This window comes from Heptranchias perlo, chromosome 1, assembly GCF_035084215.1.
Source record: "Heptranchias perlo isolate sHepPer1 chromosome 1, sHepPer1.hap1, whole genome shotgun sequence".
Lineage (NCBI taxonomy): Eukaryota > Metazoa > Chordata > Chondrichthyes > Hexanchiformes > Hexanchidae > Heptranchias > Heptranchias perlo.
Window position 1 is genome coordinate 116,221,768 of NC_090325.1, and position 25,190 is coordinate 116,246,957.

The 25,190-nt window shown below is 43.4% G+C and overlaps 1 protein-coding gene across 5 annotated transcripts in view; it reads right to left on the reverse strand.

The window, feature by feature from the left end:
* Positions 1–25,190, reverse strand: part of ptpn13 (protein tyrosine phosphatase non-receptor type 13) — a 265,922-nt gene that overhangs the window by 17,810 nt on the left and 222,922 nt on the right. For 4 of the 5 annotated variants that reach the window (XM_067990460.1, XM_067990453.1, XM_067990445.1 and 1 more), the window contains 7 exons: positions 19,687–19,861; positions 17,831–17,947; positions 12,177–12,307; positions 5,566–5,651; positions 3,570–3,682; positions 2,251–2,399; positions 639–729 (listed from right to left, as the gene is read on the reverse strand). In XM_067990460.1, the coding sequence (XP_067846561.1) occupies positions 639–729; positions 2,251–2,399; positions 3,570–3,682; positions 5,566–5,651; positions 12,177–12,307; positions 17,831–17,947; positions 19,687–19,861 (862 nt within the window). Of the gene's footprint in view, positions 1–638; positions 730–2,250; positions 2,400–3,569; positions 3,683–5,565; positions 5,652–12,176; positions 12,308–17,830; positions 17,948–19,686; positions 19,862–25,190 lie in introns of those variants that run through there. The other variant, XM_067990469.1, reaches the window with a different exon arrangement.

Consider the following 25,190-nt stretch of genomic DNA (forward strand, 5'->3'; position numbering starts at 1 on the left):
AGGGAAGGAAAACGTGCTTACGAGGTTTGGCCTATCTATGACTCCAGACCCACAGCAATGTGGTTGATTCTTAGCTGCCCTCTGAAATGGCCTAGCAAGCCACTCAGTTCAAAAAGGCAGCTCACCACCACCTTCTCAAGGGCAATTAGGGATGGGCAATAAATGCTGGCCTTGCTAGTGATGCCCACATCCCATCAATGAATAAACAAAAAGTCAGGTGCAACTCTACTGGGAATGTTCTCTGGTTTAATTTCTGGAATGGTGCAGTGCATTATCCTTACATCACAGTTGCTGCTGTCTCAATCTGTTCTTATTACAAATACAAACAAAAAGGCTGGAGAAATTACTATTTTTGTTGTCTACCACTTTCTTCCTATAAATTTCTTCTGGTTTTTGAATATTGCAAATAAATTAAAATCAACACAATTTGCTTTTTGAATTATCAGCTTTTTGGGGCTGTGTTGGCTTTTTTGTAACAGTTAGTCAACTTTTCTGAGCTTTGTAGGTTGGTATATATGGAGATCTAATACTTTTGATGTGTTTTAAATGAAAGTTATATGCAAGACCACTGTAGAAGTATTCAATTAATGTAAATAAAATGAAATTGCCATTCGTAGATAACCTGCGTCACTACTTACACGGCAGTATATTTTTATATCGGTTCTTCTTCCGGTTGTCTTTTGCTTGTCCAATCAAACATTCATCCAAAGGTTTCACATCTTGCAGATGCTATTAAAACATATACATTATAAACCTAGAAGAATGTGGCTCTTGTACATAACATTGCATAATACCTTGAGTTACAAATGATGAAAAAAAAACATCTTGAAAAAGCAACACTTTCATTTAAGTGGGTACTGTGGTGTAATGGTTGTTACTGGATTAGTAATCCAGGGGCCAGGACTAATAATCCAGAGGACACAAGTTCAAAACTCACCATGGTAGTTTGAGAATTTTAATTCAGTTTAAAACAAATTTGGAAGAAAAAAAAGCTGGCACCAGTAAAAGTAACCATAATGTTCAATAGGGAAGGAAACCTGCTGTCCTAATCCGTCTGGCCCACCTGTGACTTCAGGCCCACATCAAAGTGGTTGAGTCTTGACTGCTCTCTGAAGTGGCCTAGCAAGGCAGTCAGTTGTATCAAAAACTGCTCAAGGCCCACCACCGCCTTCTCAAAGGCAATTAGGGATGGGCGATAAATGCCGGCCTTGCCAGTGACGCCCACATCCTGAGATTGATTTTAAAAAAAAATTATGCTGTTCTCTTAAGGAGATGGACAACTACAACAAAGGAGATTATTTTGTGGTGTAGCTGAAAAATTAATATGGGAATACTTTTATGATCATATTTTAACTGAATTACTCTGAAATCAAACACAAATGCATAGTCTACAAAGGAAAACATTTCCATCACAAACCTGCACTAAAGGAAAAAAGTAAACAATACTTACCATTATATTCCCCCGACTACCAAAAGAAGTGGCTAAGACGGCCCCTTCCCCCCCCTCCCCAAGGCTGATACTGGTTAGCAAATACAGTGTGCATTTGGTAGGCTGCATGTATTTGGTGCTACAGTTTCCTTCAAAACGGAGTGCCACTCCAGGTGCACAAGCACATACTGACACATGACCAGCACAGACACAAACACAATGGGCCGAATGGCCTCCTTCTGTGCCATGAAGTTCTATGATTCTAGGTGCAAATTCAAGAGGGGCTATCCAGTCAGTATGGATTCCCTCTCCTCTGAGAATGACTGGTTGCTCTCTAGGTGATACTAAAGAAATATAGACAACTAAGCCAAGTTGGTTAAAGTGACAGGCAGCCCGAGAGGTCTCCTTTCATTACGAGAACACAATTTAATACACAAGTGTACTGAACACTGATTCGTACGAACAAGGTTATACTATCAAGTTAATGATGCTCCTGTTTTCTCTGAAGTGGACTACTACTATTACATGTCTGGCCATGTGTCAGTATGTGCTTGTGCACCTGGATTTCACTCCATGTTTTGCAGGAAACTGCAGTACCAAATACATGCAACCTACCAAATGCACACTGTACTTGCTTACCAGTATCAGCCTTGGGGGGAGGGGGGGTGGAGAGAAGGGGCTGTCTTGGACTCAGCCAAGTATATGAAGCAGTTTCAATGTATCTTTCAGCATCATGATTCTTATACAATGCTACGGAAAACTAAGTTTTCTGCATTTAGTAATAACTGAACATGCAGCACACTTTTAATTTCAGCATGTACCTCAAACTCCTGCAATGGAATATGTTGTTCTAGTAGTCCACACAATGTTTTAATGATTGCCTCCAGTTTGGAACCTGTGTACTGGCTTGCAGACGGCACCCTTACAGTAGAAAGTGTGGCAAGTTTCTCTTTAGTTATTGGCCATTCATCTACAATATTAGTTTTAAAAAAAGCTGTGATCAACTCAAAATAATCCAACAACAGTGAATAAAATAAAATATAGCATTATTAATTCATAATCCAGATATGCAGTGATTATTGTTAAAATGGAGAACAGATCAAAATTATATTCTCACAGTTTTTCGTGTAGTTCTTAAGTACTTGGCAAAATCATTTGAGTTATTACAATTTAAAGTTTGTTCTATTTAATCAAATGCAATTACACACACAGACATACACTATATTACATGCTTATTTTGCCAGCTGTGCAAATACTGCCCCAAAGTTGGAAATCCTCCCCAGCCTCTTTTATGCTGCCTGCCTTATTTGGGGCAGGTAGAGACTCTGCTCTCACAGGGCCCTGTGGAATCCCCGCCGTGAGGCCCGACGGGGCAAATCCCATGTTCTTGGCCTAATTTGCAGCGCAATCCCGCCAGAGTAATACAGGAGTGCGCTGCCAGGGCAGCAGATTTTCGACCCCTTACAGTCTATCCTGAGCCATTATTGTAATAATATTTTGTAGAATGAGTGGATGACACTCAGACTGCACAACAAAAAATGGTAGCAAAATAGGAGTCTGACTTGCTCTTAGAAAAAACTTTTTTTTTACGCTGTTTAATAGAATATTTATCTTCAGCTTTCACGTGAAGCTTTCGTTAAAAGTCCTACAATTGTCACTGCTAATAAACATACTGGTCTCTTGTTACACTGCCATCTTTGATAGTACCTACATGGATGCTAGCAGAGCAGAAATTAACCTCACTAACATAACGATATAACTACTAACAACACAACATCTCAATACCAGTAAATAGAAGCTTCCAGATTGATTATGGCTCAGAGCCTCTTAGGGAAGTTGATGATAAAAAAAAATGGCTTTAGGGATCTGGAGTGGAAAGAGTTCACTCCCAACCTCACCCCTTTGAAAATGGTACCATGAGGATTTATCAAATTTTTATAACTTATTTTAAATCTTGCATTCCAAATATCTGTCGTGAATATTTAAGGTGAAAAAAAACTTTGAATGAAAACTGGTATTATCTCTTGATGGCTTCAATTTATAATCCAATCCAATTGCTGATAATTTGATAAATATACAATAATGGCCACAACTTAAGTTTATTGAAATGTAGTTAGCAAAAGGAATAATTCTATTTTACCGATGGGTGATTGGTCCTGCTGCAGAGTATCAATTGGAAGGTCATCACTCCCCCAAGTAATCTCGTCGTCCTCTGGGTTCTCCATGTGTGACAGTGTGGGTACCCTATTGGAACTGAACAATAATACTGCAGACATTTAACATGGTATTGTCAGTACAAATCTGTATTTAGCACATAATAAGATAATCAGATAATCACAATATAGGATTAGGGGTTGATGTAAAATTGCTGATACAAATTTGTGGTTTTGAGCCATTCTATGAAGCACCAATGACCAACCACAGTGGGATCAGAATTCACTGACTATATACAGGTCTGGTATTTTTCAGGCAAATAATAATTTAAGTTTTCATAACCCATCATTGCTCCAGTAAAATTGGCATACAATGATTACAATTGACATGGACTTCAAGTATTCTTTCCAATATAGATTCAAATCTGAATCACTTATAATATTTAGACTGAGGTTGTTAGGCTAACACTCAGACAAAAGCTCTGTTTAAAATTAAAAACTATATATATTTTTATTTTTTGGTGGAATGAGGTCAGTACACAGTATTTATAAAAGTTTTTGATACAACACTAAAACTTTCCTTGAGTTTTTGAGATAGTTCTTGAAATGTTATTGCAACAATATCTGGGTCTTCATTTCACTAATATGTAGGCCTAGATTTTGCTGGAGTAGGGCATCTCACGGTGAGTGCTGCGAGTTGGATTGTTTTCCTCACCCTTCATGGCCAATTAATTTTGCAAATTGTTGGAAGTGCAAATTGATAATGGGGCATCTGGGACCTTGGTGAACGACGGGACCAACAGTCTATTTCCTTAATTAATGAAATGTAAGGATTTGAACGGTTAGCAAAACTCTGAAGTGACAGTTTGGACATCTGATTATTTGAACAAAGTTTATCACCGAATTACACGCAGGAAATATGTAGTTCTATTTTTTTTTGCCTATGGAACATGGCACAAACATACAAGTAAGACAGCCTCCTGCACAGAGTTCAGATTGTATTTTAATTCATGAAATTCAAAGGCAGCTGCTACTTAGATGCGAAAGCTATATATTTTCTAGCAATTCAGAACAAATCAAATTTGATGATCTTCCTCTCTGCTGGTCAGAAACATTTGTTAGCAGCTCACATATTCTCAATCAGCAACATTCGTGTCCAGTAAAGCACTTTCCAATCGGTGGTCTCTTCGTTTCCTTTCAGTTCTATCATTTAGTTGTATTTCCCAAAGCATTTTTGTTTCTTTGTGAAGGATTTACTTCCTTTTATTATTTCCCCAGTTTAACTTGAGTCCTGGTTGTGTGCTTTAGTTGGCATGTGCAGAATAATCATTAATTGCTAGCTGATTTCAAAATAACAGGGTCCTTACGCTGTGAAATAGCAGCCCTTATTTTCTGCTATGAGTTTAATTTGTTTCTACAGTGTAAATACAGCAATTTCTTGATGTTCATGGGGAGGTTGACAATGAGGCTAACGGCGCAAATCGTCCAGCAATTTGTGGCGATTTGCTACTCACGCGTATCTCTTCCTTACCACAAATTGTTGTTTTATTTATGCATTAATAACGGTGAGCGCCGTGAACTCACCATTATTTTTGCAGCAAAATCTGGGCCGTAATTGCATTTTAAAAAAAGTTACTGGACCTCAAACATGAATACTGGTCACAAGTTCAGAAATTCATTTGAAAAACAGGTTTGCTTTTAAGTAAAAAACTGCAAGTACTTGCACTGAATTTACAGGTAACCTTTAACCACACCTCAAATAACAACTTTTCACCATTATTTTCCTTGGTTGCCATGAAATGTAGCAATCATAATGTAGTCTTACTGTGAAGTTATATTTTACAATAATGGCAAGTTAAAATATCTGAACAGACTTTTTGGAGTATTGTATTTTGAGTATTTTGAGCAGGTGGATATGGTGCAAGATCTTGGTTATCTAGCAGCCTAGCACTTTTATTCTTTGAACCTGTTGGGATATATTACCTTTCTGATGCCGCATCTTCAACAGAGCACTCTTGAATTGCTTTTTCTATGATAGTTGAGGAATGAAAGCCATTCTTTCTGGATGGCTGTATAATTTTAACAAAAGTTTATATTGTTAACCAGTAATAACGAATGGTAAAAAACACTAACAAAAGGCAGTAATTCTATAAAGATGCATTGCATTTTCAATACCAAGTAAAGGTTCCGACAACAAATTGACAAATTCATCTTTGCAAGCTCAGCTGGCTTAATGAGCTGACTTGTGTGGATGAAGTTGAACTATTGGCCCCGATTTTAAAGTGGGGATGGGAATGGAGTGTGTGATCCCCAAAGCGGACGGGGAACCCAGGGACTCCAGGGACATGGAGGCCCAGCCGATCTTAATGGCCTAATTTACATAAATTCTCCTGGAAGCCTGAACCCGGCCTGATCCGATACCTGGCCAGCGGGCAAGAGCGGGAGATCAGCGGCAGATGGGCGCAGCCGGAGACCCATGGGAGCAGTACCTCAGTTGAGGTGGAGAGGGGGCTCTGGAGGTGATGGGGGGGAGGAGGTTTGTAGCCACAAGCAGGGGGTGGGGGGGAGGGGGCCACGTAGCTGTGATCGGGGGATGGGAGGGAGGGAGGGGGTGGGTGGGGAGCTTGTGCCAGTAGCCGCAATCAGGGACTGGGTGCCCGGTGCAAGGGAGGCCCAAGGCTTCCTTGTGACGCTCGGAGGAGCACTCCTGCCCCACAAAGAGGCTTACAATTAAATGTTTCAGACTTACCTGCGGAGCCTCTTCTGGCCCATGATTTCCCTCACTGCCACTGCTCCCCCGCTCAGACCACCAACTAAATTTACAGATCGGGTCCTGATGACATCTTCGGGCACGATCTGCATATTTAAAGAAGGACTCTGCTTCCTACCTGCGAGTGTCCTGCTCACCTGCTCAAAAGAGCAGGTTAAGATTGGGACATGGCAGGAAAGCAACAGGATCAGAGGGAGTAAGTGACTGGCCTCACCTTAACTGTCCCCTGCCCAGTTTCTGCCAGAGAGGGGGAGTTAAAATTGGGGCCATTGTTTTAATGAAATTTCAATTAATATATAGTGGATTTATTTATCCAGTAAATTTAACTAAGACAAATCTTACAAATTATAACCAATTTATTTGCATTAACTGCAATAATTATCTGAATGAATTTGGCCCACACAAGATTGCATCATTGCAATGTGACCACACAGCTCTAAGAGTAGAACATTATGGACCTCATAAAGCCTGTAGCCAAAGAGAAAACAAAGGAAGCAGGAAGATTTCTCCAATCTAAGTTGCATTAATTTGCTGGCATGGTAAAGGGCGAGAATAAACAAGATTTTATTAAAATTCGATTGAGCTCATTCTATTGAGGAGACCAGGAGTTGGAAATCGGACCTCACTGCGCCCGTTTTACAACAATCAGTGCCAGGGATATAGGCGCTGCTATATTGGCATAGGCAGCTGCCCAAGCACTCATGGTGTCCACCTGAAACAGGTGTTACGCCCCTCACACATGTAAATGAGGAGCCTAACAAGTGTTTCAGGAACCCTGCACTAAATAGGCTTCGGGCCTTATCTACTCAGGATCCTTCAGCAGTCGCTGCAGCCTAAGCAGCAACCGCCACCATAAGATAGGTTTAAAAAAAAGAGAACCACGTCAAGAGCCAGGGCACTCCAGAAGCAGGAGTGTCAACCTTGCCTTCAAGATATCCCAAAGCACTTCACAGCCAATTAATTACTTTTGAAGTGTAGTCACTGTTGTTATGTAGGCAAATACAGCAGCTAATTAGCACACAGGAGGGTCTCGCAAACCATGAGATAAATAACCAGATAATCTAGAACATAATAAATAGGAACAGGAGTAGGCCATATGATCTTGAGATTGCTCTGCTTTTCAATAAAATCATGGCTGATCTTCTATCTCAACTCCACTCACTCGCTCTATCACAATATCCCATGATTCTCTTAATGTTCAAAAATCTATCGATCTCAGTCTTGAATATACTCAACAATTGAGCATCCAAAGCCCTCTGGGGAAGTGAATTCCAAAGATTCACAACCTGCTGAGTGAAGAAATATTTCCTCATGTCGGTCCTAAATCGCTGACCCCTTATCTTGGGACTATGCCCCCTAATTCTAGACTCTCCAGCCAGGGGAAACATCCTCTTAGCATCTACCCTGTCAAGCCTTCCAAGAATTTTATACGTTTCAATGAGATCACCTCTCATTCTTCTAAACTCCAGAGAATATAGGCCCATTCTACTCAATCTCTCCTCATAGGACAACTCTCTCATCCCAGGAATCAATCTGATGAACCTACGTTGCACCACATCTAAGGCAAGTATATTCTTCCTTAGGTAAGGAGACCAAAACTGTACACAGTATTCCAGGTGTGGTCTCGCCAGAGCCCTATATCATTGCAAGACCTCTTTCCTCTTGTACTCCAACCCCTTGCAATAAAGGCTAACATGCCATTTGTTTTCCTAATTGCTTGCCGTCCCTGCATGTTAATTATCTGTGATTTGTGTACAAGGACACCCAAATCCCTCTGACTACCAACATTTCTTAGTCTCTCACCTTTTATAAAAATTCTGTTTTTCTATTCTTCCTACCAAAGTGGATAGTTTCATATTTCCCCACATTATACTCCATCTGCCACCTTCTCGCCCACTCACTTAACCTGTCTATATCCCTTTGCAGCCTCTTTGCGTCTTCCTCACAGCTTACTTTCTCACCTAGCTTTGTATCATCAGCAAACTTGGATACATTACACTCGGTTCCCTCATTTAAGTCATTGATATATATTGTAAACAGCTGAGGTCCAAGCACTGATCCTTGTGGCACCCCACTAGTTACAATCTGCAAATCCGAAAATGACCCGTTTATGCCTACTGTTTCTTTACTAATCTTAATTACTTTAAGTTCCTCACTCTCATTAGACCCTTGGTTCCCCACTATTTCCGGTATGATTTTTGTGTCTTCTACTGTGAAGACAGATGCAAAATATTTGTTTAATTTTGCTGCAATTTCCTTATTCCCCATTATAATTTCTCCTGTCTCAGTCTCTAAGGGACCCATGTTTATTTTCGCTAATCTCTTCCTTTTTACGTACTTGTAGAAGCTCTTACAATCTGTTTTTATATTTCTTGCTAGTTTACTCTTGGATTCAATTTTCTCCCTCTTTATCAATTTCTTGGTCATCCTTTGCTGATTTCTAAAACCCTCCCAATCCTCAGGCTTACTACAATTTTTGGCAACATTGTAAGCTTTCTTCTTTTAATCTAATATTATCCTTAACTTCTCTAGTTAGCCATAGTTGGATCACTTTTCCCATGGAATTTTTATTCCTCAAGGGAATGCATATTCATTGAGAATTATAAATTATTTCTTTAAATGTTCGCCATTGCTTATCTACCATCACATCTTTTAATCTAATTTCCCAATATACCTTAGTTAACTCGCCCCTCATACCTACCCTCATCTGTTTTGGTGGTGTTGGTTGAAGGGATAAATATTGGTCAGGACACCAGGAGAATTCCGTGCTCGTCTTTGAATAGTGCCATGGAATATTTTATGTCCACCAGAAAACACAGATCTGGCCTCAGTTTAATGTCCCACCCAAAAACAGCACCTCTGACAATGTTGCACTCCCTCAGCATTGCAATGAAGTGTCTGACTAGATTATGTGCTGTAGTCCTACATTAGGGCTTGAAGCTACAACTGTATAACTCAGGGACAAGAGTGTTACCACTAAGCCAAGGTGATACAGCAAATATAAACAGCTGTCATAGCCATGATTTCTGGCCATATGCAGATTGAGCTCTTATCATGCTGTTTCCCACATGCTGGTCTGTATGAAATATAGGAAAGGTCAGTAATGAAGTCACAAATTATGACTTTCAAAATGACTCGATTAGCCCCCTCCATATAAAAAACCACTGACGACCCCATTCCATCTACTGTCCCATATTTAACCTCCCTTTCATCTCCAAGTCCCTGAATATGATGTTGCCACCCAATTCCTTGTTCACTTCTCCAATATTTCCCCGTTAAATCCCCAGAACCTAGTTCCTACCATATCCAAAGCACTGACACCGCTTTAGTCAGTCACTAACATTCCCGATGATTGTGACCATGGTGTGTGATATGTTCTTTGTCTCCTTGATCTCTCATAGGCATTGACCCTATTGACCATTCCATCTTCCTCTACTGTGAAGCTCCTCCTGGTTGGTGCCAGCACATCTCCAGCAGTGTTTTTTCCCCCAGCACCATAAACAGCAATCTGCAGAGTATTCACATTTACCTGCCTCTTGGAACCCAGCCTGCCCATATCTGTAGATGTTATCCCTGTCCTAAACTGCAGGGACAGGATCATGTGAATGTCTAGGGCTGGCATATTGCACCTTCAAGGATGTTTCAGCAGTTCCCACCTTGAACCACCAGTGTCAAAACAGCACCATGGCACTCTAATAGCAGAAAGGAGGCCCAAGAAGGGCCCTGATGAAACTTTTCTTTTTCCAGTGGTGCAAACTAGTCACTTGAGGAAGGTAATCAATCCCCTCTGGGACTAACTACTTTTCTCTAGTAAAAATTTGGGGTCACTTTAAGTTTCTCAGCGGGATTAATGCCAGCTCTCAGCTAATGGTGCTTTTGGGCTTTATCGGGGCAAAATTTCCCAGGGGAGCCCAAGAACTCCCCAGATATGTCCCCTTGATGTGGGGAGGGCACAAGGAGGTGGGCAGAAGATACACTCACAATCTCTAACCAGAATTTGAAGGGCCACTGTAAACAGAGCAGAATTAGATTATGCCCCAAACTCCTGTCAATCCCATTTCCCCACAGGTAGAATCTTCCATTCTACTCTTCTGGATTGCAGGAATTTCAGGGCCATTATCTGCAGACAGAAGGGACAGTTTTCATATGTATGTGGACGATATCCAGCTCTACCATGACTCTCAATAGCAGAACCACCTTCACGTTGTCAGACTGTCTATCTGACAGCAAGTTGGGGATGAACTAGAACTTTCGGTTAAACATCGGGAAAACTGAAACCACCTTATTCAGCTCCCACCAAAAACGCAAGTATGCTTGCACCCAAACTCCTATCTCCTTCAAGGGTGCTCACTCAGGTTAAACTACATGTGCAGAACCTTGGAACTGCACTTTAAACCCCACACCCTATCCATCATTAAGACAGCATATTCCAGCTCTGCAACATTACCTGCTTTCAGCCCTACCTCACTCCAAAGTCACGAAATCCCTTATCCACATATTCATAACCTCAACCGACTCCTAACACAAACTCCAACTTGTCTAAAACTCTGCCACCCACATCTGGTTTCACACATCCATAAGCTCTGCCTACATGAACCTCTGCTGGCTTCCCACTCCCAGTAAAAAAAAATTAAATCCTTCTCCTTATTCACAAATCTCTTCATGGCCTCAACCCACTCTCCTTGAGCTGCAGCCTGCAAAGCACTATCTTCCAACTCTGTAACCCATCCCAAACCCGCACCCCCATGTTCCTTACTTGGGCAGTGCGTCTCAGTCCTACCCTTGAACTTCCTTTCTAAACCTCTTTTCCTTGCTATTTACTATACCACTTTTAAAACCCTCCTCAAAATCTATCTTTCTGACTATGTATTTGGTCACTTCTGCTAAATCTTCTACTGCCATTCACTTAATAAAATCATTTATATGTAAATGAGAATTATGTTAAAGGTGCTGTACAAGTGTAAGCAGTAGTATTGTTGACTGTGTTTTGCTACAACCAATGCTTTAGAATCTGCCCCACACTATAAATGACTGGAAATCAAAGGGTCATTGACTTGAAACGTTAACTCTGTTTCTTTCTTCACAGATGCTGACTTGCTGAGTATTTCCAGTATTTTCTGTTTTCATTTCATATAAATGACTGGATTCCACAGCTCAGCATATTAAAGAATCACTTCTACTATAATTAAAGGGATACAAGAGTACTTAATCAGAAACTAGGCTATAACAAAGAAAGAAGAAGAAATTTGCATTTATAATATAACCATTCATAACCTCAGGATGTCCCAAAGCAGTTCATACAAAGTATTTTTGAAATGTAGTCCCTGTTGTAATGTAGGGAAATGTATCAGCCAATTTGCACATAGCAAAGTTCTACAAACAGCAATAAGATAAATGACCAGATAATCTGGTTATGTTGGTGTTTATTGCGGGATAAATATTAACCAGGACATCGGGAGAAATGCCCAGCTCTTCTTCAAAAAGCACCATGGGGTCTTTTATGTTCACCTGAGAGGGCAGACGGGCTTTCGTTTAAAGTATCATCTGAAAGGCGGCACCTCTGACAGTGCAGCACTGTCAGTACTGCAATGAAGTGCCAACCTAGATTGTGTGTTCAAGTCCTGGAGTGGGGCTTGATTTTCTGATTCAAGAAGTGAGAGTGTTACCACTAAGGCAGTCTGACATCAATCAGTCCTGGGGTTAAATGCTAAAGGACATCTTTCTTACCTAGGTAAAACGTGCTAGGTGCAGTCTGTGCATCATGCTAACATTGTCGGCAGTCTCATTTGTATAAAATGGGTTACAAACTAGAACTGTTAATTACCTCAGGAGAGTCTTCAGGCAGTGAAAAACCTTCACAATCCGTATCCTCAGATTTAACAGACTTTTCCTCTTCCATCAGTTCACCTATGTATTTAGCAGTATCAGGTCCCTTCACATGATGGACATCTTTCTCTGTCCAAGAAATAAAACCACACCGTTACCAGCTTTTCCTTTAAAACATCAATATTTGGTACAATGAGGCTTTAGATATAGATTTATTGGATATTTATTGGAGATAGAGGATCAGCCATGATCATACTGAATGGCAGAGCAGGCTCGAAGGGCTGAGTGACCTACTCCTGCTCCTATTTTCTAAGAATATTTGATTGCAAGCCCACAGCACCACTCAGTCGCCCTAACTGCCCTTTCACCTCTGGGACCTATCCAGAAGTCATCCTTCTCTGTTAGCTGCAGTCCTACGGTTAGGCTTTTGAGCGGCATGCACCTATTTATCAAAATGGCTATTTCACATTTCTTTAGGTATGAGGGAAAGGCTATTTGTTCCACTAAACTTTCTTCTTTTAATTTCTCTGATAGCGCTCATTTCTTGAAATGGCTGATGAGGCTATCTTGAATATCTTTAAAAGAACAATTTTTCTTCTCTGTCCTAAAGCTTCTTGAAGACATTTTTTAACACTCTGCAGCTAAAATCTTTTCACAACATGCTTTACCTTAAATATTGTCTATTTGAAACCACTTTACACAACTTTTCATCCACTAATTGTGGATCTCCTTTTACTTGTTCTCCCACGACCCATTGCTTGTTTTTCCAACAAATGTCCATTCAAAAAAAAATGTTATTACATAAATGGTATTCTGGTAAAGAATTATAAATCAGTTATGACACAACAAGACTTTAGAGTGTAGAATGACCTTAAAATTTTTTATGGAAATTGATTGTTATGGTTTCAAATATTTTGGTGAATTTATTGTGCCTTATCACGGTAAGAGATTTCAGAGGGGAACTGAACAATTTTCCAGTTTTTGTATCCATTCGCACCAATTGAGCAGTCCTTGGTTAAATATAGGATAAGCCAAGTTCAGAGTGAAGCTCCTCCCTTTTCTCTCCCCACAAATGTGCCTTAACCACAATCTGGCAAGAGCTTCTTGTAATGCATCAGTGCAAATTTTCCATTTCCCATAACAGCCGATTTACGCTCTGGACCCTCATCTAGTAGGTATAGATATAATCCACAGCACAGAAACAGGCTATTTGGCTCAAATGGTCTATGCCGATGTTTATACTCCATGTGAGCCTTCCAGTCTAATTACCTCTTCCCACCCTGACCCCACATTTTTTTATTCCCTTCTCCTTCATGCACGCATCAAGCCTCCACTTACCAGCATCCTCCAAAAGAAGAAAACCCCACTGTACTTATATCTGAATGCTTAAGAATACAATATTGAATCAACAAGGTCTCTTCTCTCTATCCTTCAATTCTGTTCCTCTGCAGCCTGCTTAAATATATTCTGAGGATTTTGCCCTGCCATATAAAATGCAGGAACATGAATTTAAGTTTCCTGAATCAGTAGATTTGCAGTATCATGGGAATCACACTTAAAGGTATAATTCAGCCTACGCATTATGTTCATCTTAATACCTCACCTAATAATGAAGCAGAAAGAACTTTCCATCTCCCAAGGTCCTTCCTAAGGTTCACCGTTAGTTTGGTTATGTCACTGCCCAGGCTCGGGATAATGGTTATTGTGATTTCCTTCTATCTCAGCAGTTCTTAGTACTGTTTTTTAACTCTACTTTATTTAATCTTGTTACTTTTCTACTTGCTGTGTATTTTCTACCTTTTTTTTTACTAAATATTTTCTTCTCTTTCAGTTTTATGTCTCAGCTGTTTTGCTAGTTTCGATAAGTTGCCTTCACAAAGTACAAAGTCTGTGTGACCTCCCAATCTATCAAAATTTGCAAAAGAAGACTGATGTACAAGGGAACTTGGACTTTGTGATATACTAACCAATGATTGAGACTGCTGCTAACAAGAGAAATGAACTGAGGATATGACCAGAGTAAGGCTATATATATACACGCACAACTCAGGGTGGATGAATCATCAGGTTAAAATAATGCAAAATTCTTCAAATCGACAGTGTCTCGAGGTGACTTTCTCCATGAAGGTGGCAAAATGTTTTGGCTGTACAGGTAGACTGGAAAATGAAAGAGAATGATACCTGGGTAATGATCCCTCTACTCTGAGGGCTCTGAAACGGCGAGATACATTTGCCTGATGAGGCGCAGGCACGCAATTTAATCTTATGTAATCAGCTTCTCTTTGTTTCATTACAGGTTTTCCATCAGAAGAGCAGCTAGGTGAGATTCTGACAGAATCAGTGATGGTGATTAGTTATACGAGACTATCCATGCACCAATAAGGAGGCTCAAGGCCAATCCATCAGCATACAGATCAGTGGTGATGTTGGCTAGCCTGCTCCAGATCTCAGCCGTCAACTACTCTTAATTTGTCCCATCAGCCACCGGCTCCACTGCTGATTTCTACGCCTTCTGACAGCTAACACAGTGGTTTCTTTGTTGGGCTTCTCCCTCCCACACCCAGTGCCTCTCATGATAGTACAAATACTGGAGTGAGCCTGCAGCAAGTCATGTTTTTTGGGAAAAATCATGCAAGGAGGCACCTCCCTTTGAGACATTTTGGGACATCACAGTGTTGGAAGTGACTCTTTACACTCTTGCAGAGTTTAAAAGGTCCAACTGCACCATCTACTCTCCTAGTTTATTTTTGTCTCCAAATATCTGAAAAGGAACAATATGGTCTGTGGGGTTAGCTGGGTCGGAGCATGGTGTGTAGAGAAAACCCTAAGGTAGTTAATTTCTCTTTTCTTTTCTGATCACATCCTATACATCAGTAGAAACAGACAACCTAGTGCCAGATTAGCATGAGAGAGGACTTTGCAAGGAAATAGATGTCTATCGCCAAGACAGATCACCCAAAGGTACAGGCATCCCTGGGTAAATCCAGACAATAATGGTGTGCAGATTATTTCAGATAGCGACACAACAGGACACAAATGGGAATCTGTCTGAAAAACCTCCAAGCTGTAGCCATGTAGCTAGTGAAATTTACCTTCACTGATCTTGAAGGTCTCTTGGCCACAAAGTAGTAGTACAGAATTCATTTCATAAACTATCAGATAAGCCATAACTTACTGACTTGTCCAGGGTCTAGGGGTCGCTGGAGTCATGAGGACGATTGGATCGCCTAAAGAATTCAGCATACCCTGGCAAAGCACGAGCGCCGATGCAATGAAAAAGTATTTCCGGCTTAAAACTACAGTGAGGGTTAAAATCAGAATAAAATCCTAAATTAAGTGAATGTGGGAAATCATTTTGGGTCAGAATCTTCAATGGGCTCGATTTTAGGGTCGGGTTACCTGCGGGTTTCCAGCGGGGGGGCCCCGAAAATCCCGATCTCCGATCACGTGACCGGATTCAGACGAAATCCCGGCCACTTCCGGGTACCGCGCTGATGTGCGGGGCTGCGCGCGCAAGCCCCGCTGGTGGGAATCCCGCAGGCAATTAAAGCCAGCGGGGTTCCACTTGAGAGCACTTAACTTGCTCGTTGTGGTCAGTTAATGAGCTGAAGCAGCTGTCAAAAGAGGAAGTGTGGGATTTTACGTTCAAAGCAGTCAGTTTCCCACACTGGGGGAAACAGGACCCTTCAAACCAGGCGTGTTGCAGCCAGCAGCCTGTGGCAGGTGCCAAGGTGCGCTCCACGGGGGAGCGCCCTCACCCACGCAGGAGGCCACCGCGTCACATAGGGCAACCCCTGCCCCCCACCACCCCCCGGCCAAGCCAGAGGACAGACCGACACGAAACCGCAGCCCCAGTCCGAGGACCCACACACCTATCCTGCACAACCCCTCAGATCAACACCTGCCAGTTGGGTGGTGTGTGGACACCCTTGGAGGACGAAGAGCATGACCACCACCAGCAGCCTCGCAGTCCACGCCGTCCGCCGCAGAGACGTGGATCCCCCCAACACGGTGTGGTTGCACGCCCACCTGCACAGCAGGAGGGAGGGCTACCGCAGAGAGAGACGCGTCGCAGAGGGCACTACCCTCGCCACAGGGTCCACAGACCGAGGCGCAGCTCCCCGGAGCTCTCCGAGCAGCAGTGCACAGGGAGGCGCAGATTCGCTCGACATGTAGTCGTGGAGATCTGCAGCCTCTTTCATGCCGAGCTGCTCCTGGCTGGCCCCAGCACCAACTGCTTACCTGTCGCTGGCAAAGTCACCACTGCCCTCCACAACTTCTCCTCCGCATCCTTCCAGGGTGCAGCCGGCAACACCGCCGATGTCTCTCAGTTGTCTGCGCGGACGAGCCCTGCAAATACACCTGCACCTACTCTGCAGTAACACGATGGGTGGCATCAGTGGTGGATCCTCATAGTGATACCCAGGAGCGGGCATTATTGGACACAATGGACAGGATTCGCGGAGACATGGCAGTGGTGGTGTCAATATAATGTGTGCTGTTTGTGGCTCTGAAATTCAATATGGGTAACACCCATGACAAACCCTCAGACACCCTTGTGCACCCCCTTCATGCTGACGAGACGTTTGCCTTACCCTGCCTACTGCACATATGTGATGCATGCCCTGTGGCTGCAGCACAGGTGGTGGCAGGTTGAGTGAGGCTGGCCGTGAGGGAGATGCACGAGAGGGTGAGTATGGGATGGAGCCATGAGATTGTATGAGGATTGGGTCGCGTGTTAGTGGCAGGATGAGTACTGGCGAGGTGAGTAGGTGGAGGTAAGATGAGGATGGGGTGTGAGTGGGCATGAAGGGTGATGTGACAGAATAGTGTTGGCGGTGCCGAAGGAGATTTGGGGTGGGGGCAGTGTTGTGGCAGACGGAGTGTAGGGGAAAGACTTCGTGTTCTCACTGTGGCTGACCTACTGCGGTCATTGCAGCGCCTCCTGCACTGTATGCAGGTGGGCGATATGTTGGTGGCGCAGGTAACCCCCTCTGCCACCTCGAGCCAGGCCTTCTTGGTGGCAGAGGCAGGCCGCTTCCTCCCGCCCGCCGGGGGGAAGATCTGTGTCCTCCCCCTCCTCCTCACCCCATCTGATGATACCTGGGGTGAGGCATCATTAAACTGGGAGCAGCCTTCCCCCTGGGCTGCTCCATGCTGCAATTTGTCCCATTGGTTGCAGCATCTGTCAGTGGAGGACTGCCCCTTTAACTAGAGAGCCTCCAGCTGACAGATCGTACTGCGCATGCGCAGCCCGCCCGACGCGCAGGCCAGCGCCGTGGACCCCGGAGGAGCAGGTAATTGGATCCTATTAGTGGATTGCCTGCTACGATCGCGTGGGCAACCCACTAATTTCGCCGTTCGCGTTTTCGACGCTCCCGGAGGACCACCCGCTGGGAACCCGCAGGCCTGCTAAATTCGAGCCCAATGTGTCCATAGTACCGTACGATCAGAATGTCAGACCATTTGCAGATCGGTTGATAACTGAAAAACTGGTTGTGACGTTACTTTGGTTAGCCACGGAAACAATTATATGGCACAATTCTATGTCACAAATTCTAAAACATCAACCAATGGTAATTTTAATTAAAAGGAAACAGACTAAAATTGAAAAAAAAGGTAAATTTATGTCCCTCAACCCTGAGAAGTTACCTGTTGGAGTTTCTATTGGTGTAGAGGTCATTGGATTCAAAGAAAAATATTTATTGACTTCCTGCTGAACAATATCACTCAGAGACTGCAGAACTTCAGCTTCTTGGTCACTGATATCTACATTAAACACAAAGGGAAGAAAAAGACAGATTTAGTAGAGATAGGGCCGGAATAATGCTGGGATATGTAGTGCCTTAATTTTATGGCTACCTCTCAGTCCTGCTGCTATTAAACAATGCTGTTTATATTAGTTAAAACAGCTGCACATACAGTCTACAACTATCTCGTTCAGTGCTGCTACCTTCTCCAATGGGTCCAAATGGTACAAACAGGGTAGGTGTAGTGAAACCTTGTTCTTGACCATATGGTTTTGGCCATTCAACTTGCCAATGGTCATGTTTTTCAGCTGCCAGTCTCCAGGTACATTTATTTTATGAAGTGCAGTTGAGCAGTTCTGAATTCAAGAGAGACTGAAGAGATGGCACAGCACATTGATAAATTCAGAAGCATAGATTTTAAGGATGATGGAAGGGATATTTTCAGAATGAGAATGTTGAAGATCTGACAGACCTGACAGGGATAAAATTTGATGTCATAATGGTAGAACAGAATGAGCAATAAAGATTCTTTACCAGAATCATTGAGATTAGAACTGGAAGATTAAAGTGAACCAAAAATATTACCTCTTTAGGACAGCTAGTAACTATACCATCAGGATATAAGGGGGGAGGGAAGGGGAGGAGAGGTTGGAAAGGAGGAGTCTCAGAAGTTACAACACATTGCTTTAGCAAGAGACATGAAGGAATGACTACTGCAGGTGCAGGAAAACAGCAGTTGACGCTTTTCAATAAATTTACATTTAGCAGTTCCAATTAGTAGATTTATAGAAATCACGAGCAGAGGTAAAGTTGAACTGATCAATGCACTATGTGTGATATGACTCAGCTAACATGCGGTAACAGATCTGATAGAATAGATCTGGTATAAAACTTTCCATGCCAAATAGACTGTCAGCAACTTCACTGACACAAATAATGTTCAGAAGTGTAAACTCAAAATATTAAAATAAATCAAACCTGTAGTTGCAAAACAGTAATTTTCTTTAATTGAATTGCAGACCTGAAGAAAATTAATTCACAACTTAAAAAAAAACATGCATATTGATTGACTTGAAGCTGAAGACACAGTTCTCTTGGTGCTAAGAAACAGAAGGAATGCAATTTTTGCATTTGTCCCAGGATTCTGTTTCAGGACAGCAACTTCCATTGGCTGTTCTGCTGCTTTTAGGTAGAGACTCAGGATCTCGTTTCTGTTGCATTGCTGGGCTCTGCTCTATAATGCAGAAACCTAGAGTCCAAATGTGGGACTAGATCCCGGTGTTCAAGTCATGGAATATGGCTCCTTTTATCCAATTGAAAATTAGACTGCCATCACAATGGCTTCCAGAACTGCTGCTCCTTTACACTATGAAGTGCGGCTTGTAGACATTGAATTGGGTGTCTGCCTCTGGCTGCCCTCCTGTGGCTTCGAAGTGCCTAGTTGCTCTTGATTGGTTAGGTGTGAACTGTACCATCTCAGATTTAGTTAACGTGGGATGATCAATAAAAAGAAATTGCAAAAGCTGAGTCTTCACAGAGCCACATATTTAAAAAAAAATCAGTCCAACTGAAAAAAGCTGATCAGTTTGCTTACCATCATGCCGAACGTTTAGTTTGTGTATTAGTTAACTGCTTCAATTAATGCTTTGAGTTCAATCAGCAGTTACCTGCAACAGGTTTTTGCAAAAATAGCAATGTATAGATAAGGGTTAAAGAATTGTACAAATTGAACCCAATCACTCTCAGTTTTATTCATACCTGTATCACTCTGCACCTTGGAGAAGTAACACTCTGCATCAGCACCCTTATTTGCACTTCTCACTTTGCTGAAGGACTTGACTCTGGAGACAGTTAAATTCAACAGTCCCTTGGCTCTGCGGATTGTTGTCACTGCTTTAGTGTGGGAGACTCCAACTATACATTCCCCGTTTACCTGCGATTGAAGAATATCGATAATGGTAGGTGTGCAAGTTATTATTGTAAGACCTTTCAATCACTGCGAGCCTTTTGTTGTTTTATATGGTTACCTTCACCCCCATAGTTACTTGGTACAAAAGTGGGGAAAGAGAGATTGAAGAAATTGTGATAAAGTGTGGCTCCGTGTGCGCAACAGTATTATTAATGGCCAATAATTGCAAAAAATATTTCTATATGCTTTATAATTTTGCATACTTATTTTCGAATTCAAATGACCAGCTAGCTCCTAATGGAAAAAAAGAATTGATTTCCATCTTCTTAAAAATAGTTTGGGTAAAAATTACAATTCACTACTTTCCCCCAAGCAACACTGATACAGGTTTCCCTAAAATAACTTCAAGATACTAAAAAAAAAACACAGTAAATTTATGTAGTTTGATATCAATCATTTTCCCTTCTTACCCTGAGGGGAAGTGTGGCACTACTGACATGGGGAAAACAACAGGCTGACAGATAATCAATGCTTTGTTTTTTGCTTTGTAGTAAGGCAATTAAGTTGTGAATGCTCATTGTATTTTTGAATTAAAAGTCTTTAGTAACAAGTGTTAAATCTATTTGGGTTATTAAAAAGTTGGCTCTGTCTGATATCTGTCCACTTTGTTTAACCCAATTGGTGGAAAGCAAGTGGTATTACTGGTCACATGGTTATTGGGAACCAATCAGATCAAAGAACCATAACTAAGCAGCCACATCTGATTCCACACCAGCTTCACTGCTCCCCACCTGACTCTGCAGCTATCCTCCTCCTTGCCAGCCCAATCCCACCAGCATCCGCTCTCTCCCTGCTCTCAGCCATGCTGGGACCAGTGTTTGGCAAACTGAATAACTAGGGCGTAGAGAAGGCTTTAAACTAAATAGAGGGGGGGGGAGGGCTCAGGTGGGGCGAAGTTTAGATTGATAAAGAGAAAAGACAAGGAAGTAGTACAGGAAAGTGATGGGGGTAATGACAAACAGAGTGTGTCAGGAAGGGACTGAGCGTACAAATATAAGAGTGCACTAGCAAATGGGGCCAGGGTAGGAAAGAATGGTGAAAAGACAAAATTAAAGGTTCTTTATCTAAATGCGCGCAGCATTCGTAATAAGATAGATGAATTGACGGCACAAATAGAAACAAATGGGTATGATCTCATGGCCATTACAGAGACGTAATTGCAAGGTGAGCAAGGTTGGGAGTTAAATATTCAGGGTTATTTAACATTTCGGAAGGATAGGAAAAAAGGTAAAGGTGGTGGGATAGCTCTGTTAATAAAGGATGAAATTGGTATAATAGTGAGAAATGATCTTGGCTCAGAAGATCAAGCTGTTGAATCAATTTGGGTGGAGGTAAGAAATAGCAAGGGAAAGAAATCACCGGTGGGAGTAATATATAGGCCCCCTAACAGTAGCTACACTGTCGGACAAAATATAAATGTAATGCAATAATCATGGGTGATTTTAACTTTCACAAAGATTGGACAAATCAAATTGGCAAAAATAGCCCTGAGGAGGAGTTCATAGAGTGTATTAGGGTCTGTTTCTTAGATCAATACGTCAGGGAACCAACCAGGGAACAGGCCATTTTGGGATCTGGTAATGGGTAACGAAACAGGATTAATTAATGATCTCAAAGTAAAGGATCCCTTGGGAAGCAGTGGTCATAACATGATAGAATTTCACATCCAGTTTGAGAGCGAGGATCTTGGGTCTGAAACTACTGTATTAAACTTAAATAAGGGTAATTATAAAGGAATGAGGGCGGAATTGGCTAAAGTGGACTGGGTAAACAGATTAGATGGTATGATGGTGGATAAGCAGTGGCAAACATTTAAAAAGATATTTTATGACTCGCAACAAAAATATATCCCTGTGAAGAGGAAAGAGGAAAGACTCCACAAAAAAGGGTGAACCAACCATGGCTAACTAAGGAAGTCAAGGATGGTATCAGGTTAAAAGAAAAAGCATACAACATGGCAAAGATTACTGGTAAGCCCGAAGATTGGGAAAACTTTAAAAACAAGCAAAGGATGACTAAAAGAATAATAAAGAGGGAGAAAATAAATTATGAGAGTAAACTAGCAAGAAATATAAAAAACTGACAGTAAAAGCTTCTATAAGTATATAAAAAGGAAGAGGGTAGCTAAAGTAAACATTGGTCCCTTAGAGGATGAGACTGGGGAAAAAATAATGGAGGGAAAACAAGGAAATGGCAGAAGAATTGAACAGATATGTTGTATCTGTCTTCATAGTAGAAGACACTAATAATATACCAATAATAGTAGAAAATAAAGGGGCAAAGGGGAGGGAGGAACATAAACAATCACTATCACTAGAGAAAAAGTATTAGGTAAACTAATGGGTCTAAAGGCTGACAAGTCCCCTGGACCTGATGGCTTGCATCCAAAGGTCTTAAAGGAAATGGCTACAGAGATAGTGGATGCATTGATTGTAATCTTCCAGAATTCACTAGATTGTGGAAAGTTCCCAGCAGATTGGAAAACCGCAAACGTAACACCCCTATTCAAGAAGGGAGTGAGACAGAAAGCAGGTAACCGAAGGCCAGTTAGCCTAACATCTGTCATTGGGAAAATGCTAGAATCCACTATTAAGGAAGTAGTAGCAGGACATTTGGAGACTCATAATACAATCAAGAAGAGTCAACATGATTTTATGAAGGGGAAATCGTGTCTGACAAATTTATTAGAGTTCTTTGAGGAAGTAACGGGCAGGGTGGATAAAGGGGAACCAATGGATGCAGTATATTTGGATTTCCAAAAGGCATTTGATAACGTGCCACATAAAAGATTACTGCACAAGATAAGAGCTCATGGTGTTGGGGGTAACATACTGGCATGGATGGAGGATTGGCTAACCAACAGAAAACAAAGAGTCGAGATAAAAGGGTCATTTTCAAAATGGCAATCTGTAACTAGTGGGGTGCCGCAGGGATCAGTGCTGGGGCCTCAACTATTTACAATATATATCAATGACTTGGATGAAGGAACAGAGTGTCTTGTGGCCAAATTTGCTGATGATACAAAGATGGGTTGGAAAGCAAGTTGCGATGAGGACACAAAGGGCCCGATTTTACCAGGGGTGCGGGTTGGCAGCGGGTGGTCAGTCGGGCTCGAGGAAAACGCGCCGTCCAAATTGAGTGCGTTGCGCGCGCGATCGGGGGATGATTGATGTAATTAGCCGGCAGTTACGGGTTCCGCGCTTCTCACCTGCGTGCCGGCGGCCTGCGCATGCGCATTGACGTCTGAGCGATGGTGGCGCTCTATTTAAAGGGGCAGTCCACCAAAGCCCCTCCAGCCACAAACTATACTCCATGAAGGATGGAGGAGCACAGAGGTAAGGCTGCTCCCCGTTTCACGGACCACGCCCTCTAGGTGCTGCTGGACGGGGTCCGCATGAGGAGGGAGACGCTGTTCCCCACAGATGGAAGGAGGTGCCCTGCCAGCGCCACCAAGAGGGCATGGGAGGAGGTGGCCGCTGAGGTCACAAGCAGGGGAAACACCATCCGCACTTGGATTCAGTGCCACAAGAGATTCAATGACCTCACCAGGTCCGGGAAAGTGAGTACACTAACGCACTCTGCGTCACTACGTCTTCCACATCACCTTAAACACCTCACAACCCCATCTCCACTGACAGCACTGCGCTCCCGCACCAATCCTCACAGCCACCCAACTATCATCCTCACAGTGCCTGCACGTACCCACCGTCCCTGTCCCCACTCGACCACTACCACACACCCCAATGCCCATACAATGGGATGGCCATGTGGCACACGCATCCTCCCATCCATCTGGCACACGCTCAACCCACTCACACCAATGCTTGAAGCGTCTCACATTGTAATCATCACTCAATAACGTTTTTGTGTTTTGCCCTCACAGGAGAAGAGGGCCAGGAACGCATGCGATAGGGCACGTACCGGAGGGGGCCCGCCACACGAGGTGGCCCTGACAGACGCCGAGGTCGAGGCACTGGAGATCAGCCGCACGCTGCATTGCCTGTCGGTGGCGGATGGCGAGTCTGGTTCTGGCAAAACGGCCGGTAAGGGAAAGCTGGCACTCAGGACTCATGAGCGCGAATGATCTTAGCATCACATGGCATATGCCGCACCGCCACATTTGGTCACATGCCTGATATTTCCCTCTGTTCTCTTGCAGGAGCGTCTGCGATCGACGTTTCGGTTGAGGGCGATTCCTCAGAGGACATGCCCGTCTCTGAGGGTGCATCGTCACACATGAGCCTTGCATCCACCAGCGCAGATACACACACCTCGGTGGGTCCCCCCCCTCAGTTAGTTGGGATTGCACGTGGTGAGTCACCGCGCACACGTGAGCATGAGCAGACCCTGATGGCAGGGTCAGCCGCGGAGGGTCCGCGTCAGTGGGAGCACTCTTCTCCAGGCTCTGCTCAGCCGGACCCAGATGCTGAACCCAGGGGGCCACCTGTCAAAAGGAGAGTCGTCGAGGGGCACCAGAACATTGCTGAGGTACTGGGAGAGGTGCCACGCGCACTCTCCACAATCGCACGGAGAATGGAGGAGTCCAACTCCTGCATGAGGGGAATGGTGGCACAGGTGCAGGAGGGTATCGGCGAGATAGTGTCGCAGGGACGTGAAGGCATCTCTGAGATAGTGTCGCGGGTAGGTGTGGGAACGTCTGCGGTGGAGGACAGGCTAGCCTCCCTCGAGCGTCACGCACAGCTCACCAATGAGTCCATCCAGGCCCTCACAACGGCTGTTCGGATTCAGGGTGAGCAACATTCTGCCGCCATCAACAGGTTGACAGATACACTGGAGGTGGCCTTGCAAGGTCTCACCCACGTCATCCAAACTGCCGTCCAGCACTGTGGAAGGGGTGATGTGGGCCTTGGCCATGAGAGGGAAGATGGTGAACGGGGAAATGGAAATGTGGACGCTACTCAAGGCGCCCCCACGTCTCACCCGTTGCCCCCCTCTCAACCAGTGCCTGCAATAGTCCATCCTCTCCAGGTGGCCGAGTCTGCCCCTGCACAGGTGCAGGAGGAGCAGTCTGTGGAGGTGCCCTCACGGGCACCGAAACCCAGGGGGCGTCGGCCCAAAGCATCTACCAGGTCAGGGCACGAACAGGAGCAACCTGCCACCACCTCTGCTGGAGCCACAGGGGTAGCACCACGTAGGGGTACCCGGAAACGAAAGCCTAAAGTTCCGTGAGCACACAGGGATTGCACCAGGGTGTTTGTCTATTTGGTTTTTTTTAATTTCCACTCTTTGAATGTCACCACAAAATAAACTCACTTTTTCTCACCAATGCAGC